A 24,463-nucleotide genomic window follows, 5' to 3' on the forward strand; every position below is an offset into this window, starting at 1 on the left:
GCTCAGCTGAAAACTGTCTTCATAATGCCCAATGATTATGCCTTGAGTTACTCATGAAAACAGGCCAGTGTTTTTGTCTCCTTTCTCAAATGTGGGAAAAAGAGCTAAAATACTTACTCTGCTGGTTTCCAGCTCTCAGCTCCAACACTCGCAAAGTGAGGTAGTGAGGTAGGGTGAGACGGGCTCGGCTGGGAATGACCCTATCTTTAGCCCTGATGAGTGGTCCGTGGAGTTTGCATTCTCCTATAAGGCTTTTACCGCAATCCTCACACCCTGCAAATCCAGAAAAGGGAACCTGTTACTAAAAATGACATACTGCTTTCCAATTCAGTCCCTTCTAATTTTGTCATCTTGAGAACACATCTGGAATTGTGAATGCTTTTCTTCACATCAGTGTTCTACATTAGGTAGTGAAAAGATTATCTGCAAGTCAAAACTAAATGATGAAGGTTTGAAATAACACCTTCAGTTTGTGCATTCTCTCCTGAGCAAATTGGTGGGTCTTGACCTCCAAAGATTTATACATATGCTCATTTGGAGGTGTCACAAACTGTGCCTTTAAAGACTACAATGGGAGCAAAACAGGATTTCACTGCATGTCCAGCTATATTTATACAGAAATGTGGACAAAGTTGTTAGCACTAACCTAGGTAAGGTTGGGCCCTTCCAATCTCACCCATTCTGTGATTATGAAATTCTGAAATTTGCAGAGATCCAAGGAATCCAAGAAAGACTTTGTGTCTGTGCACAGACCATTCTCGGTAGAAGATGAGACCCTCAGGGTACCATGAGAAATGAGTAGGATGGATCCTACAGCCACAACTCAGTTGACAATCATGCAGGGGCAGCCTCCTCATAGGCTGCTCTGCCCATGGAAGCAAGGAAAAGGGGCACACCACATGTCCCAGCTGTTGGTTCCCAATAACGACATCTGCAGACTGGACACATGGACCATCCAGAGAACTCATTAAAGAGAAATACGTGTCTGCAAACCGACTTTTCTCCAGCACAGTGAGATATTTTTGGTTCAGTGCAGCTCAAACTGGTTGCCAGGGAAACTCCTACAGAGCAGTGACAAAACTGAGCAATGAGACTTTCCAGCAGAAGGTCATCTCAGCACTGGTGTCACACAGGGCAATGGGAAAAAGGAGACTTCTTGCACAAAACCTTTTTATAGACAGTAGAAACCAAACCAGTGAGCCAACAATGCTTTACAACTGAGTTAAAAAGAAAAGCTGATATTGGTCATCCATGACTACCTCTTTTTGTTTTCCTTCCTGAAAACTCTACTGAGCAAGTCTATTCAGTAAGTGACAATACAGAGCAGAGGAGGGGAGCCAGAACAGCCAAGAGAGCCCAAGGGAGCACTGCAGCAGAGACTGGGGCAGGAGAGGTGAGACTTCATCACAGACAGGGGCTTATAAACAAGGAGCATAAAGCGCTCAGGAGACATTGCCTGGGAAGACATCAGACATAGTCTTTGAAAAAGGACAGTTGCACCATAAATGTCATATTCAGGGTACCTCAAAAAGGTTTATGTTTGTAAACAGAAGCAGGCACTTGACTAAATCATGCACCTTGAGAGTCTAGTCCAAAATCTCCCCAGATAAGCCTAAAGTATTCCTACTCAGTTCTTTGGGCTCTCCATCAACTCCATCTGAGGAGATAGACTTGTGTGTTGGCCAGGCTGCAGGCACTACAATAGTCAGTATTTTTCAATAATTTGTGGACCATGGAAGTTTTCTTTTGCCATGGCTCCCAAGCTGCACACCTGCACTGTGAATAGCTGAAAAACATGATTTATTTTTGCCAATGCTATAGATAAAACACATGCCTCTCTACAGCCATTACTTAAAATGCACAAATCTCCAACAATATAGCTGCCAGGCAGATTTTTCTTGTTATACACTTGTTTATATACCAAAAAGTCCTTTACAGCTAGGCTGTAAGAAAATAAAAATATTTCCTTGGTGATTTAAGTTAATTGGCTTTTAAACAAATTCACCCTTCTGAGGGCAACAAAATTATGAGGGCTTCCTGAGCTGGCTTGGAATAATAGTGACTTTGTCTCAAGTCAAACAGCTCCTGCTTGGAGAGTCATTGTATGCAAACGGCTGAAACACATTACCAAAAGCAAAATGGAGACAAAGAACTGCTGTTAGAGGAAGGATGTGTCTAATCATAAAGTACACGACCTTATCAATCCATGCCATACCTCTGTGATTCATCACTAGCAAGCTCCTGAGCAAACCTTCCAGCTGCCCCAGGGCAGTGCCCACCTTCGAGGCTCCAGGGTGGGCAGCTCACAGGAAGGCTGGAAAAGCAGGGGAAAAAAGGGTATCCCTTGAACCACCCTCCAAATTCTGCAGTAGTGCTCCATTAGCTAAACCTCCTTGGTCCTCCAGATCCAAGACAGAAGGTCTGAAACGATTCACACATGGGTAGTAGAAAGGCTCTTCTCTAAAATCAGGAACTGCTTTGCATCCAACCAGGTGTTGGGCAAGGGCCTCCAAGCTGAGCAGCCCCACAGACAATTGCCTAGGCAGCAGCAGCACAAAGACATCAGCTAGCCTTGAACAAAATTACCCACAGAGCTGGAAGTGCTATTAAGCACCTTGCTAGCATGGCCTGGGATTCTGACCTGGCATAGCTGCCCAACATCTTGAAATTATATTAGCTGAGTTGGTTAGAGCATGGTGCTAACAACACCAAGGTTGTGGGTTCAGCCCATGTACACTTAAGAGTTTGACTTGATCACACTCGTGGGTTCCTTCCAACTCAGAATATTTGGCAATTCTGTGAAATATCCAGAGCTGTCCAACACTTGTTCAAGGTTTTCTGTGATTCATTATATGGGTCATGAAGATAACTAGAATTACTTAAGCTATTTAGTAACAGGCATATTGGAATTACATTTACTACACAATATTTCTGACCCTACACCAACACATTAGTACCCTGACTGCAAATCTATTGCATTCTAAAAATTGCCAGGTGTACCAGAAAAACAGGATTGGAGCACTGTAAATAGAATAATTTTAGGGGCTACTGAATGAAACTGAGATCTTCATAATTTCTCTCCCCAAAACTAACAGTGCAAAACTGTCCAATTCACATTCTTCCTCAGACATAATTACAGGCAAAGTCATGATCCTTTCTGTTTCAATGCTAAATTACAGATGCCATTGGCAAAGGAATGTACACAGAGCTGCAGCACAGAGATTGTAAAGCTCACACAGATTTTATGCCCCTTTTTAACCTGGCTAATTGAGTAAAATAATTTTTTTAAACAAAAGCTTCAGAACACACTCTAACCTGTTCTGAATTAGGGTGCATCCAGCTGTGGGAACAACACACACTTTGTCGCATTAGCACTAGAAATGAAAAACGCTTGGTCAGAAAAATCACCTTCTGCAAAGATTTCTTTTGCTCTTTGCTAGGCACCTTAGTACCTTGACGCTTTTTCAGTTTCCTTGCTCCCTTAAATTGTATTTACACAAACAAAATTAATGGACTCCAGGTCATGTACAAGCATGCAAGAAAAAGTAAAACTGCCACCACTCCTCTGTTTTGTTGTGATTTAGATGAGTAGGCATCAAAAATAAATAAAGGAGATTTACAGGAGTTACAAGCTGTTAAAAACCAGATCATGTCATTTACTATATCCTTAGAGAAACAATGCTATCTTGTCCCCTAGAAGGTACTTCTTCATTCTTCCTCTGTCCTCCCAATGATTCTGAAAAAATTCCAAATAACGCCTTTTTATCTATCTGTAGATAAAACTGCACAAGCTAATAGATCTTGTAGCTGTTAAGATTTTTATTTTGCTGCACCTCCCTGCAGCAGCAAGGAGGCAGGTGGGGAGGCAGGCATACAGAAGAGCCCAGCCGTGGTGCAGGGGCAGGCTCTGACCAGGCTGTGGGTGTGCAGCCACCACCTCAATCACAAGGATGAGATACTCACCCCTGCCAACCACGGCTGGAGCATCTAAGAGAAGGGTACATTTCCCCAACACCCCCAGCTGGTACCCTGCACCTGAATGCCTCTGCTCCCACTTCTCCCACAGGTTGGGAGGCATGGTTGGCAGCAGCCAACCCCTGGCTCTGTCCTGCTCTTTGACACATCAAAAAACTGAGACCCTTAGCCCGCAAGACGCACTCCCACCACATGAGCTGACTGGACTCACACGAGCTGTGTTCCCAGGAAGGAGAATGGGCTGTGAGTGTGGCTCACCTGTACTGTCCTCACCATGCTGGTGCTTCGCCCCAGTGCAGGTCTAGGTGACCGTTCTCCTTTGCTGCAGCCTGAGCTGCCAGCCTGCCTCGTCCTCCAGACAGCTCTGGGGCCAGCCACGCTGCACTGGGACAAGCTCCCGCAGCCAACGGTAGCCAAGCTGGCACCGCAGCTTGGGCAAGCTGGACTTGAGCACAGTCAACAAACTGGTTTCCAAAACAGCAGCACGGTTGGAGCACTGTGCCACCCCCACGGGCACAAGCCCGGCCTCGGGTAGAGCTCATTAGTGTGGGCAAGGAGCCACGGGCTGCGGTTACACAGAGCCCGGCTGCACAGATAACGGGAGCTATACATAGCCATGCTAGGAACTGCAATCACTGTCCTGATAGCTCACACATGCCACCAGATCCTTAACCAATCAGCAGCAGAACATCACTTTTTAAAACCAGTTTGCTAAAAACTAGATGCCTATCAGGACCTCCTCCCTGCATTTTCTCCAACCCCTGCTTTCAAGCAAGACTTTACAGTACCTGAACGTTTCAGTGGCCCACAAGATGCCTGCAGTGCAATTACGTCCCCTGTGAAGGCAGAGGTAAATCATTCCTTTCCAATTGCCCACTTGGAGCAAATGCACCCTGTGAGAAATGATCAGAGGCTGAGCAGACCCTGGCATTTGCTGTGCTGTTTTGCAGCATTAGAGTTAGCTCCCATGCGCAGAGGGAACAAAGATCAGTGTACACAGCAGTCCAAATCCTAGCCTAATTACAATCATAAGATTTGCATAGCAAACAACAGTAATTTATTCTCGAGTAAAACTGTAGCGCTTCGTTAGCCTTGTTCAACTTTCACAGAGAGGAACGCTGCAAAAACACCTTCTGGATATTTTCTGTCTTAGGTACATTGCCCATACCAGTCTTGGTTCTCTTAGCCAAAGGTCCACGAGGGTTTCCAGCCTGAGGTTTGTTCTGCAGCACTCTGTGCTGGAAAAGCTTGAAATCCTTGTTCTACAATTTATTTGGCAAAAAATTCAAAGTACTCAATTAGCAAACAGTTAATCACAAGTTATTTTCCCATTATTGTGGGCCACTGACACACATTTTCTCTGTAAAAAAGATCATGAAAGAAGCCTTATAACCTAAATTTGATATGCAAAATGAGGCTTTTCACTGATTAATAATTGATTCTATTTATATTGAAGTAAAATAGAACTTGCCATAATTACCAGAATTCAGAATAATTTTATTCAAAACCTATTAACTTCTGATATTTTGTTATACTAAATTATCCACAGATTAACCTTTATTTTTTAACTGTAAAAACTGATTCCTAGTCCAGCATAAAAAAAGGTGAACATTTCCTCAGTGCCTCCTTTCCATATCTTTTCTATGTCATATGCAAAAACCTTGTATTAGCAGAGATGTACAACTGCATGAGAAAAAGGAAAAAATAAATAAATCAAGAAACCGGACTACAGGCTGACTTTGCAATCATAATCATTCACCTGGATAAAGACTGAAAACTTGCACTTCCATGCATGACACTGTCTTATTTGGGAAGCAGGTGCAGCGTTTTCCATAACCCTGCACCCAAAATAACACCACCCTCACAAGGAAGGAAGGGGACAAAAAAAAAAAAAAAAGATTTACTCCTGTGTGCTTGAGAGGGAAAGAGGGAAACTTTAGATTTCAAGCAGAGAGTTCCCATGACTTTGACACATGGAAACTCTGAAGCCTTGCAGTCTCTACCTGGTGGCACCAGCACAGAAACACATGCTACTGGGGCAATACTGGCCCTTTACCAAGGCCCTGTGCTGCCATGCCCAGGCTTTCTGGTGAGAGGACAGGATCTCCTGAGACACAGGTGAAGGGTGAGGAGAAGTCCTGGTCCTGCTCAGGCATTAGTGGCACCCTGCACATAAATGCCTACTGTTCTTGGAGGCCCCTCCCTGGGAAGGAGAATGGTAGGTGGTTTGCAAACATCCCAGAAATCATTCTGAACATTAAACATATTCATGGGAACATGACCTCAGTCTACTAAAATGCAAAACTTTAAAAATCAGTTACTATATTTGGAGACAGAAACAGAGAAAGAGAACAGCAAACATGCCTTACTGCCACCCCACCCCACAGATTCAGTCAGACCCGCAGGTCAAGCTGATTCCCTAAAACTGAGCACTGCAGGTGAACCTGGCCCTCAGCCACTGATTTGCTGTGACACCTTCCCTCACCTCACCTCCATCCCTCCTGTGCTTGTCTTTGCTCCCAAGAAGAATGAAGATCTGGAAGGAGTACACCCTTGGGTTTTCAGCACAGGGAGATCATCTGTCAAGGCACCTGTTCCCTCCTCACAGCAGTATGATCCTGACCAGCTGTTTTTATGGAAGAATGCCTCTAGAAGGGTGGCTCAGCACTTATCTGACTGTAAAGAAACCTAACACACAGCGTGTGTGCATTTTTTCCGGCAGGCACGAGTTTCAATATGTAAATTCTACCAAACTGCCAAACTATTTGTTATACAAACACATACAAGATAACAAACACTACGATTCATTACTAGTTCCTAATAGGGAGTCATCATGATGATAATCAAGCTCATCTGGGAACAGTAAGTCTCTCACCTGGTGGCCATGAATACTAAAACAGGCATAGCCCAAAGGAATTTAAACAGTTTTAGTTAAAAGTCAGTCTCACACTAATCCCAGTGAGGCTTTCTACCGTGCTCGTTCTGTTCAGCAAATCTGAGGAGCAGAACAGTTAGAGAAACCTCAAGGAGCACAGACAGCTGTGCTATGGAATTCAGCAGTTTCAGCATGTTCCCATGAAAGCAATGCAGCAAAAGCACACCTCTGCTCTGCTGTGTCTTACAAACACCACAGAAAAAAAAATTACTTTCACTGTTTGAACACCTGAAAAGGTGGTAACTTACACATCTTTCCTGCAAAACTGAAGGAGAAAAAACCCCGAACAATTCCACAACACAAAAAAAGCCCCAACAAACCAAACAGGAGGGAAAGTATGTAGGTGCAAAGTTCACTGCAGTCTGATCAACTAGTTTATCAGACTAGTTCTTTGTATGTTCATCTAAAAAAAGACCTGAGGTCAAAAATTCATTGATTGATTGAAAGTTCATTTCTAAAATAATCATTTTCTGGTTATTCTTGGGATAAAACTTACGTGTCACATTTCCAGTACACCACATGGGATTGGTTGTTATCAGAACCCATATGCATAAATGAGCACAGTTCAAGTGAAGTCACCTTCCACAAGTTTACATTTAATAGATCTTAACAGCTTCTAATCAGTGCAGAGAGACTTCTCTCTCTGCTGAAAGCTGAGCACATTTCAACCAATCATATTGAAAAATGCAGTTGGATTTTCCGGGTTTGTTTTTTTTTTTTTTTTCTTCCTTCTTTCCATCTCCCTCCAGTGTCTTGGCATGAAGTCATATAAAATTAGATCCAGAAACAGGGAAGGAGGTTAACAGCAAATTCACAGAAACAACTACTACTTTTTATGAGAAAGAACCCAAGTCAGCATAGCATGGTCCTATGAAATGCCCAGCAAAAAGCACTTTGGGAGGGAACCTTCCCGTTGCACTCTGCCCATCTTCTCCAGCAGCCAGCAGCAGTCTGACCTGGTGCAAGGCTGTGGCTCCTTGGCTGTGGCACCTTCTGCTTGCTTTAGATCCTAGCCCTGTCCAAACTTAGCTGCTTCTATACTGCAGACAGCAGAACTAAAATCCTCCTGTCACAGAAACACAGCCAGCCACCAAGAGAGTCACATTCAAACTCATAAGCACTCTGTGGCTCCTGGGCCACATGCTGGACCCCCTAATCTGCATCTCCCACACCACAGATTTTACCTACCACAGCAGAAGTATTTTATATATCTCAAGCACTTTTCTTTTGGAGAGATTTTCAGCAGGACGGTTGACTTATTTTTCTGTCAGACATTTTAGTGAAAAATGTGAATGCTACTGTGGCATCAATTCAACACAGACACAGAATCTTCCATCTTTGTAACAGCAGAAAAAAAAACCCCATTTAATACATCTTCCTAAATGCACATATGTATAAATACACATGCACGCAGCCAAACACACACCACATTAAGTGCATTAATACTGTCAGCAGTTTTATTGATGGCAGGCCAACACCACAGTTTCAATTCTGATAAAGGAAGTGCAGCAATTTTAATGACTAAAGCTTAGTATCGATTAGTTGAAATATTTCCAAGCCTTGCAACATTCCCTTAAAAGGGAACCTGAGATTGGGTCTCTTGCTCCTTCATTGAACTTGGTTGTTACTGGGCACCAGGTCCAGATGTTGTATGGAGGAGACTGGTGGAAAACTTGGTGACAAAAACTACCTCTCCCCTAAGGAAACCAGCCTAAGTCAATCCTTCATTTTCCACTGGTGACTTGCAACATGGATTTGTGGGAACTTTACCAGCAAAGAGCTAGCACCTGGGATAGAGCTAGCACCTGGGATATATTTCCAGCTGCTTACGGAAGAAAGAACCAGGCAGGAAGACACACTTTGAAGAAGGTAATATGACATTAGAGTAGAATGCAAAGAGGAAGCATAGCATGCAGAGTGAAGAGATGCCGTACTCCTCCTGTGGCTGCAGAACCTGATGTCTTTAGAGGCACATGTAACATGAAGCAAGTACAGCTACTGGGAATCAAAGTGCAGTGTTTGCACCCCAGGACCCACTTCTGCAAGTATCAGTCTGTGCACATAGCTCCACTGATGTTCAAGTAGCCACATTATGAAAGAAAGAAGTCCATGTGGAGAAGTGAATACATGGACAATTAAGACTGGTCAGGGCTGAGACCCTGGAGTCCTGAAAGAACTCTCCAGTCCATATTACACTCAGTGGAAGGTATTAATAAAACTGGAAAATGAGTTAACTTCCTCAGTGAGCTATCCAAACTTATTACTGATATTCCCACTCACCCAAGAGAAAAAAAAAAAAAAAAAAAAAAGAAGTTAATTTTTTTTGATCAATGAACCCTAAACTATATATCTAAAATACTGAAATTAATTCAAAAGCATTGGCTTTTGTAAATGAAGGGTCATTTAAAGGAGAACAGCTTTAGTTCTTACTATGCATCCACTTAGTAACAGACGACTTCTGTTATTCCTTGCTTCATTTCCAACAGGAAAAGCATGCTTGATTCCCAGCCTCTCTGGGAACAAAACGGGTAGGAGACTCTCATCCTTAGCCTTTATGACCCTATTAAATTATTCTCCTCTTTTAAGGCATGAAATGATTTCTTTAAAAAAAACACATAGGCATTGGGAAGCTCTGCTGCTGAACAGACAGATTTATTTCTGTGAAAATATACTCACATGTGCAAGGATTGTATTTGTGTTTCCATTCATTATTTTTATTTTTCCTAAAATCCAACATTTATTTCTTTATTTTCCACAAAAAAAAAAATTATGGGGAACCATATGATAATTAGCTAATGTCTTGATGACACTGTAATAAAGAAATTATGTCTATCTGCACTTCTTTAATAGACCAATTAAAAAAGGCTAATAAGATTGGCAGCAACAAATTAGACAGCAGTATAGTACATTTTCCTCACAATAACTATTCTCCTGAGGCATAAGGACAGCCCTGTAAGACACAGAAATACAAAGTACATGATTATAGATTATTATAAGAGAATTGCATGAGACTTGCAAAAATTTTTGAGTTTAAAAGATTGCAGATTTTTTCCTATAGATTAAGCTCTCAAATTATGAAGTATCTCCATAGAGCTCTATTTATTCTGACAGTCATCTCAGTTTGAGATGAAGTAAAATTTAAATACTTTTTATAGATTTCTGATTAATCTGTAGTTTCTTTAAATTATTTGCAAAAGTCACATACACACACAAATAACAGTAGTCTCTGTTAAATGAATCTAAGAAGCAATCTTGCAATGCAAATTTGCAAAGAATTTGTTCCTATTTTCATACTTTCCTAGCTTGAAGATCAACAACAGATGGTAAAGCATCACCTTGGGGGAAATGCACTATTCCTTAGATATGTATTTATATAACTCTGGTTATTTAACATACATATTTGCTTAAAGCAGTGTATGATTACATATCTCACCTTGTATTCTGTAAATTTTAATCTGTCAGTTAGAAATCAAATATTTTATATTTATTCCACTTCAACATTGCCAACAGGTCAAAACAATTTCATATTTTATAAAGATGTTAGAAGAGGCAAAGGGACAATTTTCCTGCCAGAACATCCCCACTCACATCTGCCTAAGCACCTTCCAGTCCAGTAAGTTAAACATAACACACTCTGCCTTGTCTTATCACCCCAGGAACAGGGAACAAGTGCCACCTTCCGTGTCACACATGAATCACCCACTTTCTTCCCCATTACACCAACTAAAAAAGCCCCGATCAACTGAGCCTTCCGCGACTGTGATTCTTTTCTATTTGCATCATTACAAGTACCCAGGAACCCTCACTGGTCAACACATCTAGATTACAGCACTAAAAGGACCTACAAATGTATCTCCTGTCCAACTTAAAGGTTAACTTTATATTAGCTTTACATTTTAATTGCTTCCAATGCCTATCATGCATAAATATACTTAAGTGAGGTCAAAAAACACTCTTGACACATTTGGATAACAATAATGCCAACAGAGTCCACAAACTTTGATATCTGCCTGCTTGAGTTCAGTGTTTTCACATCTTAGTCAAAATTATAAATGCATTTGCTTTTTTTACTTTTTCTCAAAATCTTGGAAACTTAGCAGAAGCCACAAGCAAACATGTTGATGCTCTACAGTTAAGCAATGTATTTTTATTTTACAGATCACAAGGCAATCTAAAGAAAGCATGTTTGCATATGGAGCCCAAATTCTTCCAAGAAAAACAGATAAGTTATCTGCTGGGAAAAGCACAAAATGAGTCAAAACTAGTAAGATCACTAGCTCAAAATCACTCAAAGAAAAAGTGCCAGACTGAGGAACACAAACTATTCCAACAAAACATGAAACTTTCCAAGCACTTCTCTCAAAATGAGGGGACTGCTTGAGAGTTTTCAAACTACTGCATCCATGCACTTTAATCGTGTTTGCAACAAAAACACAGCAATTCCTGCTGCCATGTAAGAACAAGGCTGCATAGTGGCAATTACTCTGTTCTGAGCTTGCCCTTACACTTAAAATAACAAAGGAAGAAATTACATTACTTAACTTTTTTTCCTGCTATCCTAAGTGGGCCACACCTGGAAGTTGTAGCTGCATGAACCCAGAAATCTTTTCCTTCCGTCACCACAAAAACTAATATAGAAACTCTGGCAATTTGTTCTCCTGTTTTCAGTAGAAAATTTACATATGAATTACACACCAAATTCCCTTGCTTTAATAAACTGTTCTGGACTCGCACAATGAAAATACTGCTCCTTCATTATCATCCTTCTCTTGCTATTCTTTTCTATCTTTACAAAAAAGCCACTTACACCTAAAACCAGCAGCAAGAGTAGTGGTGAGTCTACCTCTTGCCTTGAGTGCAGGCATGGAAACGGGTTTGGAAATATCTCCTCACATTTCCAAGGATTTTAAGATTCCCAGATTTTCTGCCAGACAGGCCCTCTTGTTGGTCACTGCCTTGTGTTTAAGTATTGACACAGCAGTCTGTAGCAGTTAAGAAATCACCTGATGCAACTCAGCTGATTTTCAAAGGTATAAAAAAATTGCATATCATAGCTTACATAAATAACTGATGTACTGATGTTCAGGACCTGACTGGAAGACCCAAATACTGATTTTTCTGTTACTTTTCATGTTCATTAATCACCATTAGATAAAGAATAAATGAACTCACAGAGGCCACAAACAGCACAAGAGTTACTTAGGTGTTTCCCGTGACAGAACACAACTCAAACATTGGCTTTACCCTCAAGAACAGAACTGCAAACATTTCATAATCGCACTACAGATGTGAAATCAAAACAAACCTTACCTTATTTTAAATGGCACTTTTAATAAAAAGTCAGTCTCTGCTAGTACAGGGTGTGAGGAACCACGCCATCCTCCTTCGGCAGACTTTTCCAAATGCCCCTGTATTCAACTAAGTCTAACTCTGCTCTGTTTTGTTTCCCCAGGAGGACCCATTCAGGACCATGTGCTCCTTTTCAGCTGTCAATAAACAGAAGCAGTGAATTCCCCAGCGCTTCACAAAGCTAGTTAGGCATAGCCATTCATTTCTTCAGGAAAACAGGGCATTGATTTCAGCAAATTCCCAGGGAGCAGCTACAACAAAGAGATCAAAGACCCACCTCCTTTCCTGCCTGGCTTTGGCCGGCTGGGCTGAGAGGAGCAGCAACAGGTTTCCCGAAGAGCGGGGCTCTATCCCCACTGACCACTGCACACTCTATTCACGCCCATTGCCTTCCTGCGCTCCCGGGACAGCCCCCGGCGCTAACCGTGACAAACCCCTACATTCAGGCAGCATAATATACTGCACACTAGTTCATCCAAGGATAAAAAGAAAAACAAGCTCCGGGGGAAGTCTGCTGCTTCCCTGACCAACCGAGCCTCGGTAGCTGACAGACTTTTCATAAATGTCTTCTTTTTTTTTTTTTTTTTTTTTTTTTTTTTTTTTTTTTAGCTTCTCCATCTAAGTCAGAGAAACACTTGCTACCTCAAATTCATTGTGCTGAAACTTCCCTGGAATGTTGGCTTTTCTGATTTATTTCCACAAGCTTGAAGACTTAGCTGCTGGAGTCTGAGATCTAGCTGCAGCAGTCCTTGTATTGTACAACCATGATATTTTCCTTGTGCAATTTGCCCTGGAGTGCAGTGGGTTTTTTCCTAAGAAATTTAAGGGGAGTTGTTCCAGTTTGGTTAGAATTTTTACTTTTTTTAATTATACATCTTATCTTCATTACTGTGTAACCTGGAACAAGATTTTTAATGCTAAAATTTGACCTTGTATTGAATCAAGCATTAGCAAAAGACAATGTCATGATCAAGTTTAAAGACTGGTGGTTAGGCTACATGTCTACTGCTGAACAGTATGAGCCAGAAACCTGGTGCTGAGACCACCTGGCACCAGCTCCACATGTCTAAATGCTCTTCATCTCCTTCTCTTTTCCCCCAGGAGTTTGGTTATATCCAAATTCCTTACCTGGAGCACAGTCCGGTAGATATTATCCCTCACACACACCCTAGTGTTTGTTGCTTGTTAGTATATACCAGTACTGAGCTCACAGGCTGGCCCTGAAATATTTATTTATATACATGCAGACCTAAAGATCTGAAATCAATTCACACCTGTACAGATTTGTCATGTCATTCTTTATCATTCTTCTGACATCTTACCAAGGCACTACCTGACTGTCACAAACATCCACCAGCTGGAACCTGGAAAGTTCCTTCAGCACTGGTACTGCCTCCAGGCTACTGACACGTGTCCAAGTGAGAAGACAAATGTCTATCCCACTAACATGAGCAAGTATCACAGGATACCGTGATACTGCCACAGTAACAAGCAGTACAATACTGAGAAGACCAGGGACAGGTGGTAGGGACGACTGCTCACTGCACAGAAGACAACTGTGAACACAAGAAAACACAGAACTGCAGAATTAACAAATTTGCAGGAGACCTGTAATCATCCACTAGCCCAGACTCTTTCTGAATGCAGACCCTTTGATAGCATTACCCAGGGCCTTGTCAAGCTGTATCTCAAATATTTCCAGTGAGGGCAACTCCACCACTTCCCTGGGCAGCCTATTCCAACGTTTGATCAATCCCCCATTGAAAATGCCCCTTACATCCACAGGCATCTCCCCTGAAGCAACTTGTGGCCATCGCCTCTCATCCTGTCACAGTGCATGCCTGGGGAAAGGCTGCTTCCAACTCCTTTTCCATAGCCACTATTTTTGTACTGCAAGACCATGACTAGATCCCCTTGACCCTTCGCTTCTTCGAGCAGAAAACACCCAACTCCTACCTCTACTCAGGTGACAACTACTCTAACACCCTGATCATTAGGGGGAACATGAGAAAGGCACTGTTGCTGAGCCGAAAAAAAGAAAAATTAAACTACCAGGGCATAAAGTTGCAAAAACAGACAAACATCTGAGTAGAGCTGAGAGTCTTGACCACGATAGCTGTGCAGTCACCCTGCTCTGTGTTTTCTTTAATATTTCACTGCTGATAACAGTTTTGCCTGTTGTATACAATACAGTCAGGCATATTACATTCCTTAGAGTTCTCCCTGTATCTAAATGGCATTTAAGCACGCCCCAAAATTGCCATTTCGCAGGAAAAAAAAAAGGCATTTTAACAAATAACTTGATCTCCACATATAATTGCTATCTTCCATTAAGCCACTGATGGTTTTATAGTTATTAATGAAAAAAAACCCAATCCTGTTTTTCCTTGTTCCTCTAAGGAAGTACTGAAGAATGATAAAATGTGTGTCTGAAATTTCCCTCTCTTATATTGCACAGTGCACAGCTGGGCAGCCCTTGGAGGCAATAATAAAAAAAAAAGGCAGCTGAGGCACTGGAGGGACTCCAAAATAAAGCATGCAGATCAGATCAATAAGCAGAAAAAATGTGCTTAATGCTTCAGAAAACTTAAGCTGGAGTGAGAGGGTGCAAGTATCAGGAAAACATGAGCAGCAACCTTTCGTGGTAGTTATGACAGCAAAGTACAGGGATATACCACTTGTCTGTTAAGAAGGACAAATAATAGTGATAAGGCAGGAGATTTGGATGTGACTAAGATAATGATGGAAGCACAGGAGTTAAATTCACAAAATGATTAAAAAACCCTGAGCACATCACTCTGCAGTAATCTGGGATGGTATTTGTGCCAAAGATAGATAAAACATTTTAGATAGAATTGCAATTTTAAATCTCAATGAACCAGTCTGTTCTTATACTTGGGCCAGATTTTTACAATTTTACTCACATTAAGTCATGCTTTACTCCAAGAATAATCCCGTTGATTATAATGGTAATATTGTTCCACAGATGTCTCAGAAGAAACACAAATGTAAAAGCAGACTTTATACTTCAGATAAAGGACATCAATCATGAGTACATCTGGGAACCGGATGAAAACATATGGTACAAAAAAATCACTGTGGGATGATGGAAATGTACTTACAGAGCAGGTCTGTGGACATGTTTACAGATCAGGCAAAGGAAACCTACACAAAATAAATGAAAAAAGAATTATCAGTTTTCTGAACTAGGACTACTCATGTTTATATCTCATGCGAATAATCATATGCGTAGTCTTTGCATTCTTTAGGAAATAAGGAGAACATATCTACAGAAATCTAAAAGGGAAGAACTTTAATTTGTAGAGGAAAAGAAAAACTGATTCCACTTCATTTCACAGACAATGTAAACTGACAATATTAATGTAATGCATTTTAATTAAGAGCAGTTCACTGTATTCTGTATCTTCATTAACTTTTATTATTATGTATTTTCCAGGCATCAATTACAACAGAATTTTCAAGCATCGCATGTTTTACACCATTGCACCTATTCTGTTTTTAATCCTGATATTTCTAACAGCCCTGACCCTTGCAGAGTTAAAAAGAATATTAACCAAATATAGGGAAAGACATTTTATTTGCTGTCTTGAAGGACTTCTGGCAACTTCTGGTTTTCTGCTGAACCCATTAATCTTGTTCCCTTTCCATTCATCTGCTGGTTTTTGACTGAAATTTTACTATAAGCATATAGGAGTAGAGTCTGAGTTTTCTTTAGCTGTCTGAGCAGTCCCCAACACATGGGTATCCCAATGATTGAATAAGGCTACTTGGAGCTACAGAAATAATAATGCATGTATTAGTAAGGGAACACACAAATAACAGTACAAATCACTTCAGTGCATGCCATTTTATGCCCTGTACAAATCAGGCAGTGTTTAAAGGGGTGTGTGTGTATGAATTAGGGTGAATGAAAGATGTTCAATAAGGCCAAGTGCTGGGTCCTGCCCTTGGGTCACAACAACCCCAGGCATTGCTACAGGTTGGAGAACTGTAGCTGGGAAGTGGCCTGGCAGAAGAGGACCTGTGGGTGCTGGTCAGCAGCAGCTGAACATGAGCCAGCTGTGCCCAGGTGGCCAAGAAGGCCGATGGCATCCTGGCTGGATCAGCAATGGTGTGGCCAGCAGGAGCAGGGCAGGGATTGTCCTCCTGTACTCGGCACTGGTGAGGCCACACCTCGAGTGCTGTGATCAGTTCTGGGCCCTCCAACACAGGAAGGGCATTGAGGAGCTGGAGAGAGTCCAGGGCAACAGAGCTGGTGAAGGGCCTGGAGCACAAGGCTTATGAGGAGTGGCTGAGGGAACTGGCTTTGTTTAACCTGGAGAAAAGGAATCTCAGGGGAGACCTTATGACTCTACAACAGCCTGAAAGGAAGTTGTAGTCAGGTGGGATGAGTCCCTTCACCCAAATAACAAGGGACAGGACAAAAGGAAATGGCTTTAAGTTGTGCCAGGAGAGATTTAAGCTGGATATTAGGAAAAAAGTCTTCATCGAGAGTTATCAAGAACTGGAACAGGCTGCCATGTGAAGTGTCCCCATTCTTGCGGATAGTTTAATAACATGTAGATATGGTGCTTAGAGACATGGCAGTATTCTATGAAAACTTGACTCTGATGAAGACAACAGTATTTGGTTGCTGACTGAAATGGATCAAAAAAAAAAAAATCTTCATTTTTAAAAATACAATGATAGTAAGATACTTCCAAATTGATTGGAGCTGGTTGAAGAACCGAGTTGTGCTGTGAGAAAGCAGCAATAAAGGGGCCCACATGCTAAAGGGACATCAGTGAGTCCTCTTTCCAGATAAAAACAAGCATGCTGACAGCAGGCTTCCTAAGCAGCAGGTGTCCTAATCTGATTTCCATCATCCAGAAAACACTTTATTTAGAAAAAAAGCTAGTCTGCAGTTTGACGCCATTCTGGCTGAGAGCAAGACTCTTGTCTGCAGTGTTAATTTCTAAAAATACAGCCCTTGCAGAAGGAACAGCGGACTTTAATGGCATCCATATGTGACTCTACACGCACCAGCCTTTGTCATACCCAGAAACAGCAGGCTACATGTTATCACTGTCAAAGCAGTGCCATCAACTAATAGAGATTTCATTTCCCCTACTGAATAACTAGATTCATGATAAAATGATTTAATTGTGCTGGCATTCAATCTGCAGGGCAATTATCTGGTAAACCATGACAATACAAGCTCTTCCCTCGCATATGGTTTGAGTCATTAGTATACCTTCACTAACACACATCTGGTCTGCAGCACTCTCCTGTCATGAGAAAGTGCAGCCTCAGTCCATGCCCCCCTGGCCCCCACACATCCTCAATCCAGCCTTGTTACAGTGACACTGTGGTCCATGAACATCCCAATTAAGGTTTGGTTGAGTTGTTCTATGATGTCATTTTGGAGGTAAACCACCAAAGTGTTTTACTCCATAGGCCACTGATACCTGAGAATTTTTCCCCTGTACAATTCTATGATGAAACAGTGCCAGCAACAGCAACTCCAAGTGCCCAACTTGAGCCTTTGGGAAGGGCACAGAAACTATACACCAAGGGAGAGCACATCTGTGAGGGCATCCCAGTCACTGCAACACAACCCACTCGCACAACAGAAGAACAGCAGGTGCACCACCACAAGGAACTGCTCCTCTTCCAACAGCTGGTTTAGACATTATCTCTGTCAGGGTGAGGATAAGTACAACAGTGTATTTGCAGGGGAGTTTAAGTAGAACCACAAGCTCCTTCAATAAGCCATGACAGCTCCCACCTGCAGTTATTCTCAACACCGACCAGAACTGCCTATCATCCTAGCTGCACAAAATGATTCCATAAATCTCTCCTTCTTCAAGGGTACCAGGGCATCCCTTGTGCAGTGTATTGCCCCCTGATCAACAGCTGTGGCAGCCACATATACAGTGCCAAGCAGGGCACAGGGCCTGGCAGTTTCTGGCCACATCAGTCACTTGTCCATTCAAACTCAGGTGGCTGGCCATGTACCACATTGACCTTTAGACAAAGTGTTGTAGGTATATTGGCCAAATTTGCTGTGCTGCCCACAGAGTCTAAAGAAGTTGTTTGCAGTTGTTCATAAGTGTCCTCTTTTCTCATTAATGAAAAGGAAGAAGAGGAAGAAAAGCTGAGTAGGGGATGTTTCCCATACATGAAAACTGCAGCCTTGAAAGTGTGAGACAAAGCCTAATTAGGTTTTTACAGGTATCAGAAAAATAGCTTATTTCTTTAGGTTGAAGAAGACTTGCTGGGTTCAGTATAATAGATGGTTAACAGTCAAGACATAGCAAAGCAGTGATTACAGGCACACTGAATGCTGAAAAATTCAATGTTTTGTGGTGATGGAAAGTGGTTTGCACCTGTTAAAGGAAGTGGGGATGGGTTCTGCACTGCCTAGAATGACATGTCACAGTGTATTTCATGTAGAAGCCAGGATTTTAGGGTTTGGGTTATTTTCAGTTGCTCCGCCATTGCCAAAAATTCACTGACTATGCATTTTATGTTTTATAAGTGATTGTAGTGGGCACACTATGGGCATGTATGACTCAGAATAGATACATATGATGGTGGTGGGACTGTTCTGAGATGTCTAGAGTCCACAGGGGGAAAGGCAATGCCTGTTACCTGCTCTGTTCTGGTGGAAGACATGGAAGTAACAAAAACAGGCAGCAGTTTCCAGGTACGGTTCATGAGGAGGACCTACAATGAGGATCAAGGTCAATGCTACACCAGAGGAAAGGTGACTTCCACAAGGAAATGCAGAGCAAGGAAAAACAGCCTGCACAGGACCTATGGGCTGTTCATGATGCACGAGACATCCGTGAAAGCTGCCAGCAATGGCCTTGATAACTTCCTTGCTTACCAGTGGTTCACACCGGCAGGCAGCAAGAAGGGCAGCAAAGACTCCACCTTCTAAGGCCGTTGCAGCTCACTGCAGAATTCTGGGAGGATGACAAGGTTTTACCATAAAGCACTCATTTCCCTGGCTTTGAATCTCATCTTTACCAGAGACAACAAACTCCATGGCAATGGAAGCCAAGGAAACTGCTGTGTGAGGGACCTTTGCAATGTCTGCAACGTAAGACTACAACTCCTTGTTCAAGACAGCTGCCCTGCATGTAACACCCAAGGATTCTCATGTGGGTTCATGTGACAACTCTTCCACTGACCTTCTTTCAGAAGATGTACATCTATATTCCCTGGCATCATGCCACAGAAAGCTAAGGGAAAAGCAGGCCCAGATGTGGGAAGAGACATAAGTGGCAGCAACAGGAAAAGCATTCACACTGTGCGTGATACTCTTGTGTGCTTGCAACACGATGCCATCTGTAGATAACAAGAGAACACGCTGCCTGCAAAAGAGACCTATGCCATACAGAGACAAAGACCTGGATCAGAGCTTCTGAATTGTGAACACAGTGTGAGTTAAAACATGGCTGTTCTGAACCAGTCAGCTTCTGCCCACCACCAAGTGGTTATTACAGAATTCCTTACATTGCTTTCCACATAAAAACAATGTCCAAAAACAATGATAGGCAATGAACAGGCATCCTCTTTGTAGGGATCTGACGTTATACAGCCCCCCAAATGCACCTTAGTTTCATGCTGCCCACCAAAGAGGCACATATATTAACCAGTCATCAAAAGACTAATCTCACAATCAGAAGTCATCTGTCCACCTTACTCATGCAGCTGAAAAGGAACACTGCTATTTCTTGGATACTCAGAAGAATGCCCAGCACAACTCGTTTATAGAGTCACAACAGCCTCATGTAAGTGACTGTTATCTAAGTACCTTTTACCATATTTTAACTAAGTAAGGGTAAAAAACACAAGTAAATGTATTTTTTCAAGACATCTATGGTAAGTAACAGAGTTGCAGATGTCTAAAATACACAAGCAAAGATGTGACAGGAAAACCACACTTAACCTACTTACACTGAGATTAAGTCAGGAAGGACTCTCTTTCCATCACCACAGAAATCAGTTGCTGAGGTTTAACTTTCAGCATACCTGATGACTCAGGTTGCAATCCCTCAGAAGAAAACACCTTTGGAGACAACACATCTATCACACAGTGTTAGCATTCCACTAGTGTCTCTACCTCTGTTCTTTTGGCTACTGCTAGTGCTTGTGCTGGGCTAACTGCTGGCATAGTTTCTCTTCTCCCAAATCCATGAACAGGAAAGAAAATCATAATGATGTAGAAACTACTTAAGATTAACAGAGTACTAACAAGGAAAAATTAATATGCATGACCAAAATCTTAATCTAAAGAAACCTATGCAGATTTTCTAAAGTTTGTGTTAGTCTCACGTGTACCTCCACATCAGGATTTAGTGCATGCTAAGTACAACTCATCAAATATATGATTTGTTTGATGTCACTGATCAACAGTGATATTCTGTGCATTTTTAATCTACCACATGTAGAGTCCCTCGCTGGCAAAATAGATGAAATTATAAATCACTTTATTTATAATATAAAATAGTATAATTTGTACTTTTACAATTATTTAGGTTTTTTTTCAAGTCATGGTATTATTTTATAATTACAAAAGAGAAAAACTGTTTTGTCATCTTTTTCTTTATGTACAGTATTCTGAAAATTTCCCTTGATTAAGCAAAAAAGCTTGTGCAGTACAACACATAAAAGCTCGTGTCCACAATTCATAAATTTGGCTCACTAATATTGCAGATGCTCCCTATGTAAGTCTTATTTGTGAATGCAAAAAAATAAGGAAAACCCAAAATTTTAAATGTAGTGTCTTTCTCTTTTACAAAGGACTATGCAAAGGTAAAAGAACTCTACAAAATCATAAGGCAGACTGTGACTGGACAAAAGTCATGTTCTCATGGATGTTTTCTCTAATGTATTTACTAAGGATGTTTAGCTTAGCTTAATGATAAAGTTTTAAATTGTGTTTACAGATACACAGACACTATACAAATGCATAAGCTGGTCCTGCTGCTGAAGGAAACTTTATAACTATATACACATCTCCACAGATTAAATGCTGTAGTGTGCAAGTAGCCAAGAGTCCTGTCAGTTCCCAGTGACTTCAAGAGTCATCCTATTGAAAAATTTTGGATCCCTTGGCTAATATTTCAGCAAAGCTATAACTGAGCACTAAATTTGGATACATTAAAAAATCTTGCCTTGCCATTCCCTCCACCAACCCATCAATATTCTAACCTGGTTATGATCACCTCAACATGTAGCATCAGCAAATATGATCCACACACAAGCACCTAATCTATCCAAGTCTGTTTTCAGTTTAAAGCAAAAAAAACCCCAATTTTCATGAAAAGTAGTAAATACATCTTATATCCTGTGCCCTGATACCAGAAACACAAAGACCAACAAATCCCACTCCATATTTCAAAGCAAATTCTTCCTGTTCTGAAATATGGCACTGTCTCTCACCCTATTTTCCCAGCCTGGATCACTTGACGCTGGTCTATTTTGGTCAGCAAAAGACCTGTGGCAGACAAGGCATTAAACACAAGTCTTTGCCCATCTCCAGTGCCCTGACAACGAGAAAAGCTATTATATATAATCTTTAAAAAGAGACAGTAACAGAAGGGAGACAAACTCCGAGGGAAAGATACCAAACAGCATCTCATGCCAGCCTGCTTTACTGAGGGCAGCTCTTGTTGTTTGGCTTTGCAAAGCACTCAGAATTTTGACTTCGATCCAGCAAAGCAATTCTGCATTTCCCATGTTTTCCCACCACTGACTTGCAGGGAACTATTTGTACACACGAAGACAAACCTACACTTTATATTTTTGCTGGGTCAGGATCAAGGCACCAATCATCTTTCTGGATCCTTATTTTCTTATGAGAATTGGATAAAATGAGCTAAAAAAAAAATAAATCTTGTAAGCGTGAGCTTTAGAAAGCCTCAAGACCCAGGAACATTCCTAAAATAATTTGCATTCCACAGCAGCAGGGCAAAACCATTTCCATTTCAATGAGCCCTTTGGAGAGGACTCTGGTCTACTGGCTGAAACTCAGGACTGAACCCCAGCATAAAATAAACACCAAAACCACTTGTACAAGGTCACGTGAAAAAGCACTTTTTCCTGTTCTCCCCCAATACCTTGGCTAAACCCTTCTTCATCATTTCAAGCCTGCATCCCGACACTTATTTCAAGAATGGCACTGTCACTACTCTGCTGGACAGACTGGTCAGCAGGGAGATTTCCTGTCCCTTTCCTGCACCATCCTCAAGCAGCTGTCCCCAAAGAGTCAACAAGTCTGTGGCTTCAAAAAAGGTTTGACAAAAACCAGGCTTGTAACACTCACTTCTTTCATAAGTTTGATACAAATAACACACACTAGCAGCTAAAAACTTTCCAAATGTGGTGAGCAAAACCCACAGCAGAGACTGACAAACAGGCAAGTTCCCACACTGTTCCAACAGTCACTCCCGTGACCAGAGAGGGGGATACAAATTTAGTCGGTACTTTGGCAATGTCAGTAAATTTCAGGAAATCATAAAAACAGATTTGTCATCTAGAAGCCAATGCCTTACCTCACACATCTTGCACAGATTATGGTAATCTAAAACCTCCCACCCTCAAAATGCTCACAAACTTGCACATTATTTACAACATATGCAAACTAAGCACTATTGCAATAAGGTGATGCAGACTGTATTCAAATTATTTGGTCAAATTCCACTTCTCAGTTTTGCTCACTCTCATACACTTTTAGCAGTTTTAAATTTCAATGCTGTGAAATGACTATTTCATTCAGAAACTTGTAAAAGTGAGGAAGTTTTACCTGAAAAAGGATTTTGAGTCAAGAATGTTGGTATTTTATCAGTTATTTTAGATGCAAAGTGATCTTCACAGTGATTCCAAGGGGTTTAGCAGCTTAGTCTCTTTAATTTCTTCATAAAAGCCAGATGTCTCTATACATAAATTATGTAGCAAAGCATAATTAACGCTCTTCCACAGTATGCCTCGCTGTTTGTTAACAGCTTCTTGGCTAGTAGAAATGTTTTCCTTTTCCTCTCCACTCCCAAAGGCCTCATACTTCAGAGATTTGCTTGAGCTGCCTGAAGTAGGCAATGATAACAAGAATACATCTTATAACTCTGAAGCATAAGCAAAGTTTTCACTAAGAACTTAATACTCGAGGCAGAGAAACAGCAGGAGCTGATTTGTTTTAATTAACGCTAAAGACTTATACTGGGTAACAGCTGCCTGTCACATCACTCCATTTGTCTGCTTCAACCTGCAAGCTCAGATTTCCTTGGGACAGCAGCTGGACCTGTCAATGGCAAACTCGGCAGCAATACCACTCACATCCTTTCCCTCCTGTTCACACACGTGGACTCGCTGGAGCGGGATTTACTGCATGGAAAATGCAAACTAGCCCTTCATACAGCACAGAGGCAAGGGATAATTATTAGAATTAATTTACTGAAATTAGCCACCGTATTAATTGTCAGGGACTGATCCTATTGTAACTAAACTGTAACTTGAGGAGTGATTTCTTATTGCCTTTTCTTAAAAGGTATGTTTGTTTTAGGGGTTATATTTTCATAGTAGTGCCTAGAATGCCTATGGTGCACAACTCTAATAATATCCAAATCCTCCAAATGGTGCATATATGCTTTAATAATGAAAGCTACACAGGTTCCTAAATATTACTTGGCTGTTCCCTTAATTTTTCCTTTGGTTATCAAGCCATTTATGGACTCCAAAAATCTGCAAATTATGGCTCACAGATTATTGTTGAATAAAAGCAGATATAGATGCAGACTATTCATATTCAGTCCAGTAACCTGTTTCTCAGATAAAAGAGATAAAATGTTGCTTCCGACCATAAACTAAAGATTAACTGAACCCCTTGTTCTCCCATACTGACAACTGGTAACACAGACTTATAACTGGAATCCTGCCTTTTCAAGGTCTAGACTGGAAATGCATGGTATACAAATCTGTTTGGGATTCTGTGCCACTTCTTGCACATTACTCAAACAAGAAGCCAAAAAAATGTGGCATTATGTGCACAGTGTTCACGCTTGTTTAAAATTTCATCCTGCGGGGCAATGTTGTTCTACTGTTTGGTCCAGCAAAACTGAAACTTGAATAAATTAAAGGAGACTGTCTCTTCTCTATACAAGGTTCTTTTTTTTTTCAGTGAAAGAGAATGCAAAA

At 41.3% G+C, this 24,463-nt stretch overlaps 1 protein-coding gene across 1 annotated transcript in view; it reads right to left on the reverse strand.

The window, feature by feature from the left end:
* The window catches only part of PLAGL1 (PLAG1 like zinc finger 1), a 45,181-nt gene that overhangs the window by 12,612 nt on the left and 8,106 nt on the right, over positions 1-24,463 (reverse strand). The window contains exons 2-3 of the mRNA XM_083856735.1: positions 15,382-15,424; positions 118-273 (exon numbers count right to left, since the gene is read on the reverse strand). Of these exons, the coding sequence (XP_083712861.1) occupies positions 118-273; positions 15,382-15,400 (175 nt within the window). The 5' untranslated portion in view covers positions 15,401-15,424. The remainder of the gene's footprint in view (positions 1-117; positions 274-15,381; positions 15,425-24,463) is intronic.

The sequence above is a fragment of the Zosterops lateralis genome (genome assembly GCF_965231275.1).
Source record: "Zosterops lateralis genome assembly, chromosome: 3".
Classification (NCBI taxonomy): Eukaryota; Metazoa; Chordata; class Aves; order Passeriformes; family Zosteropidae; genus Zosterops; species Zosterops lateralis.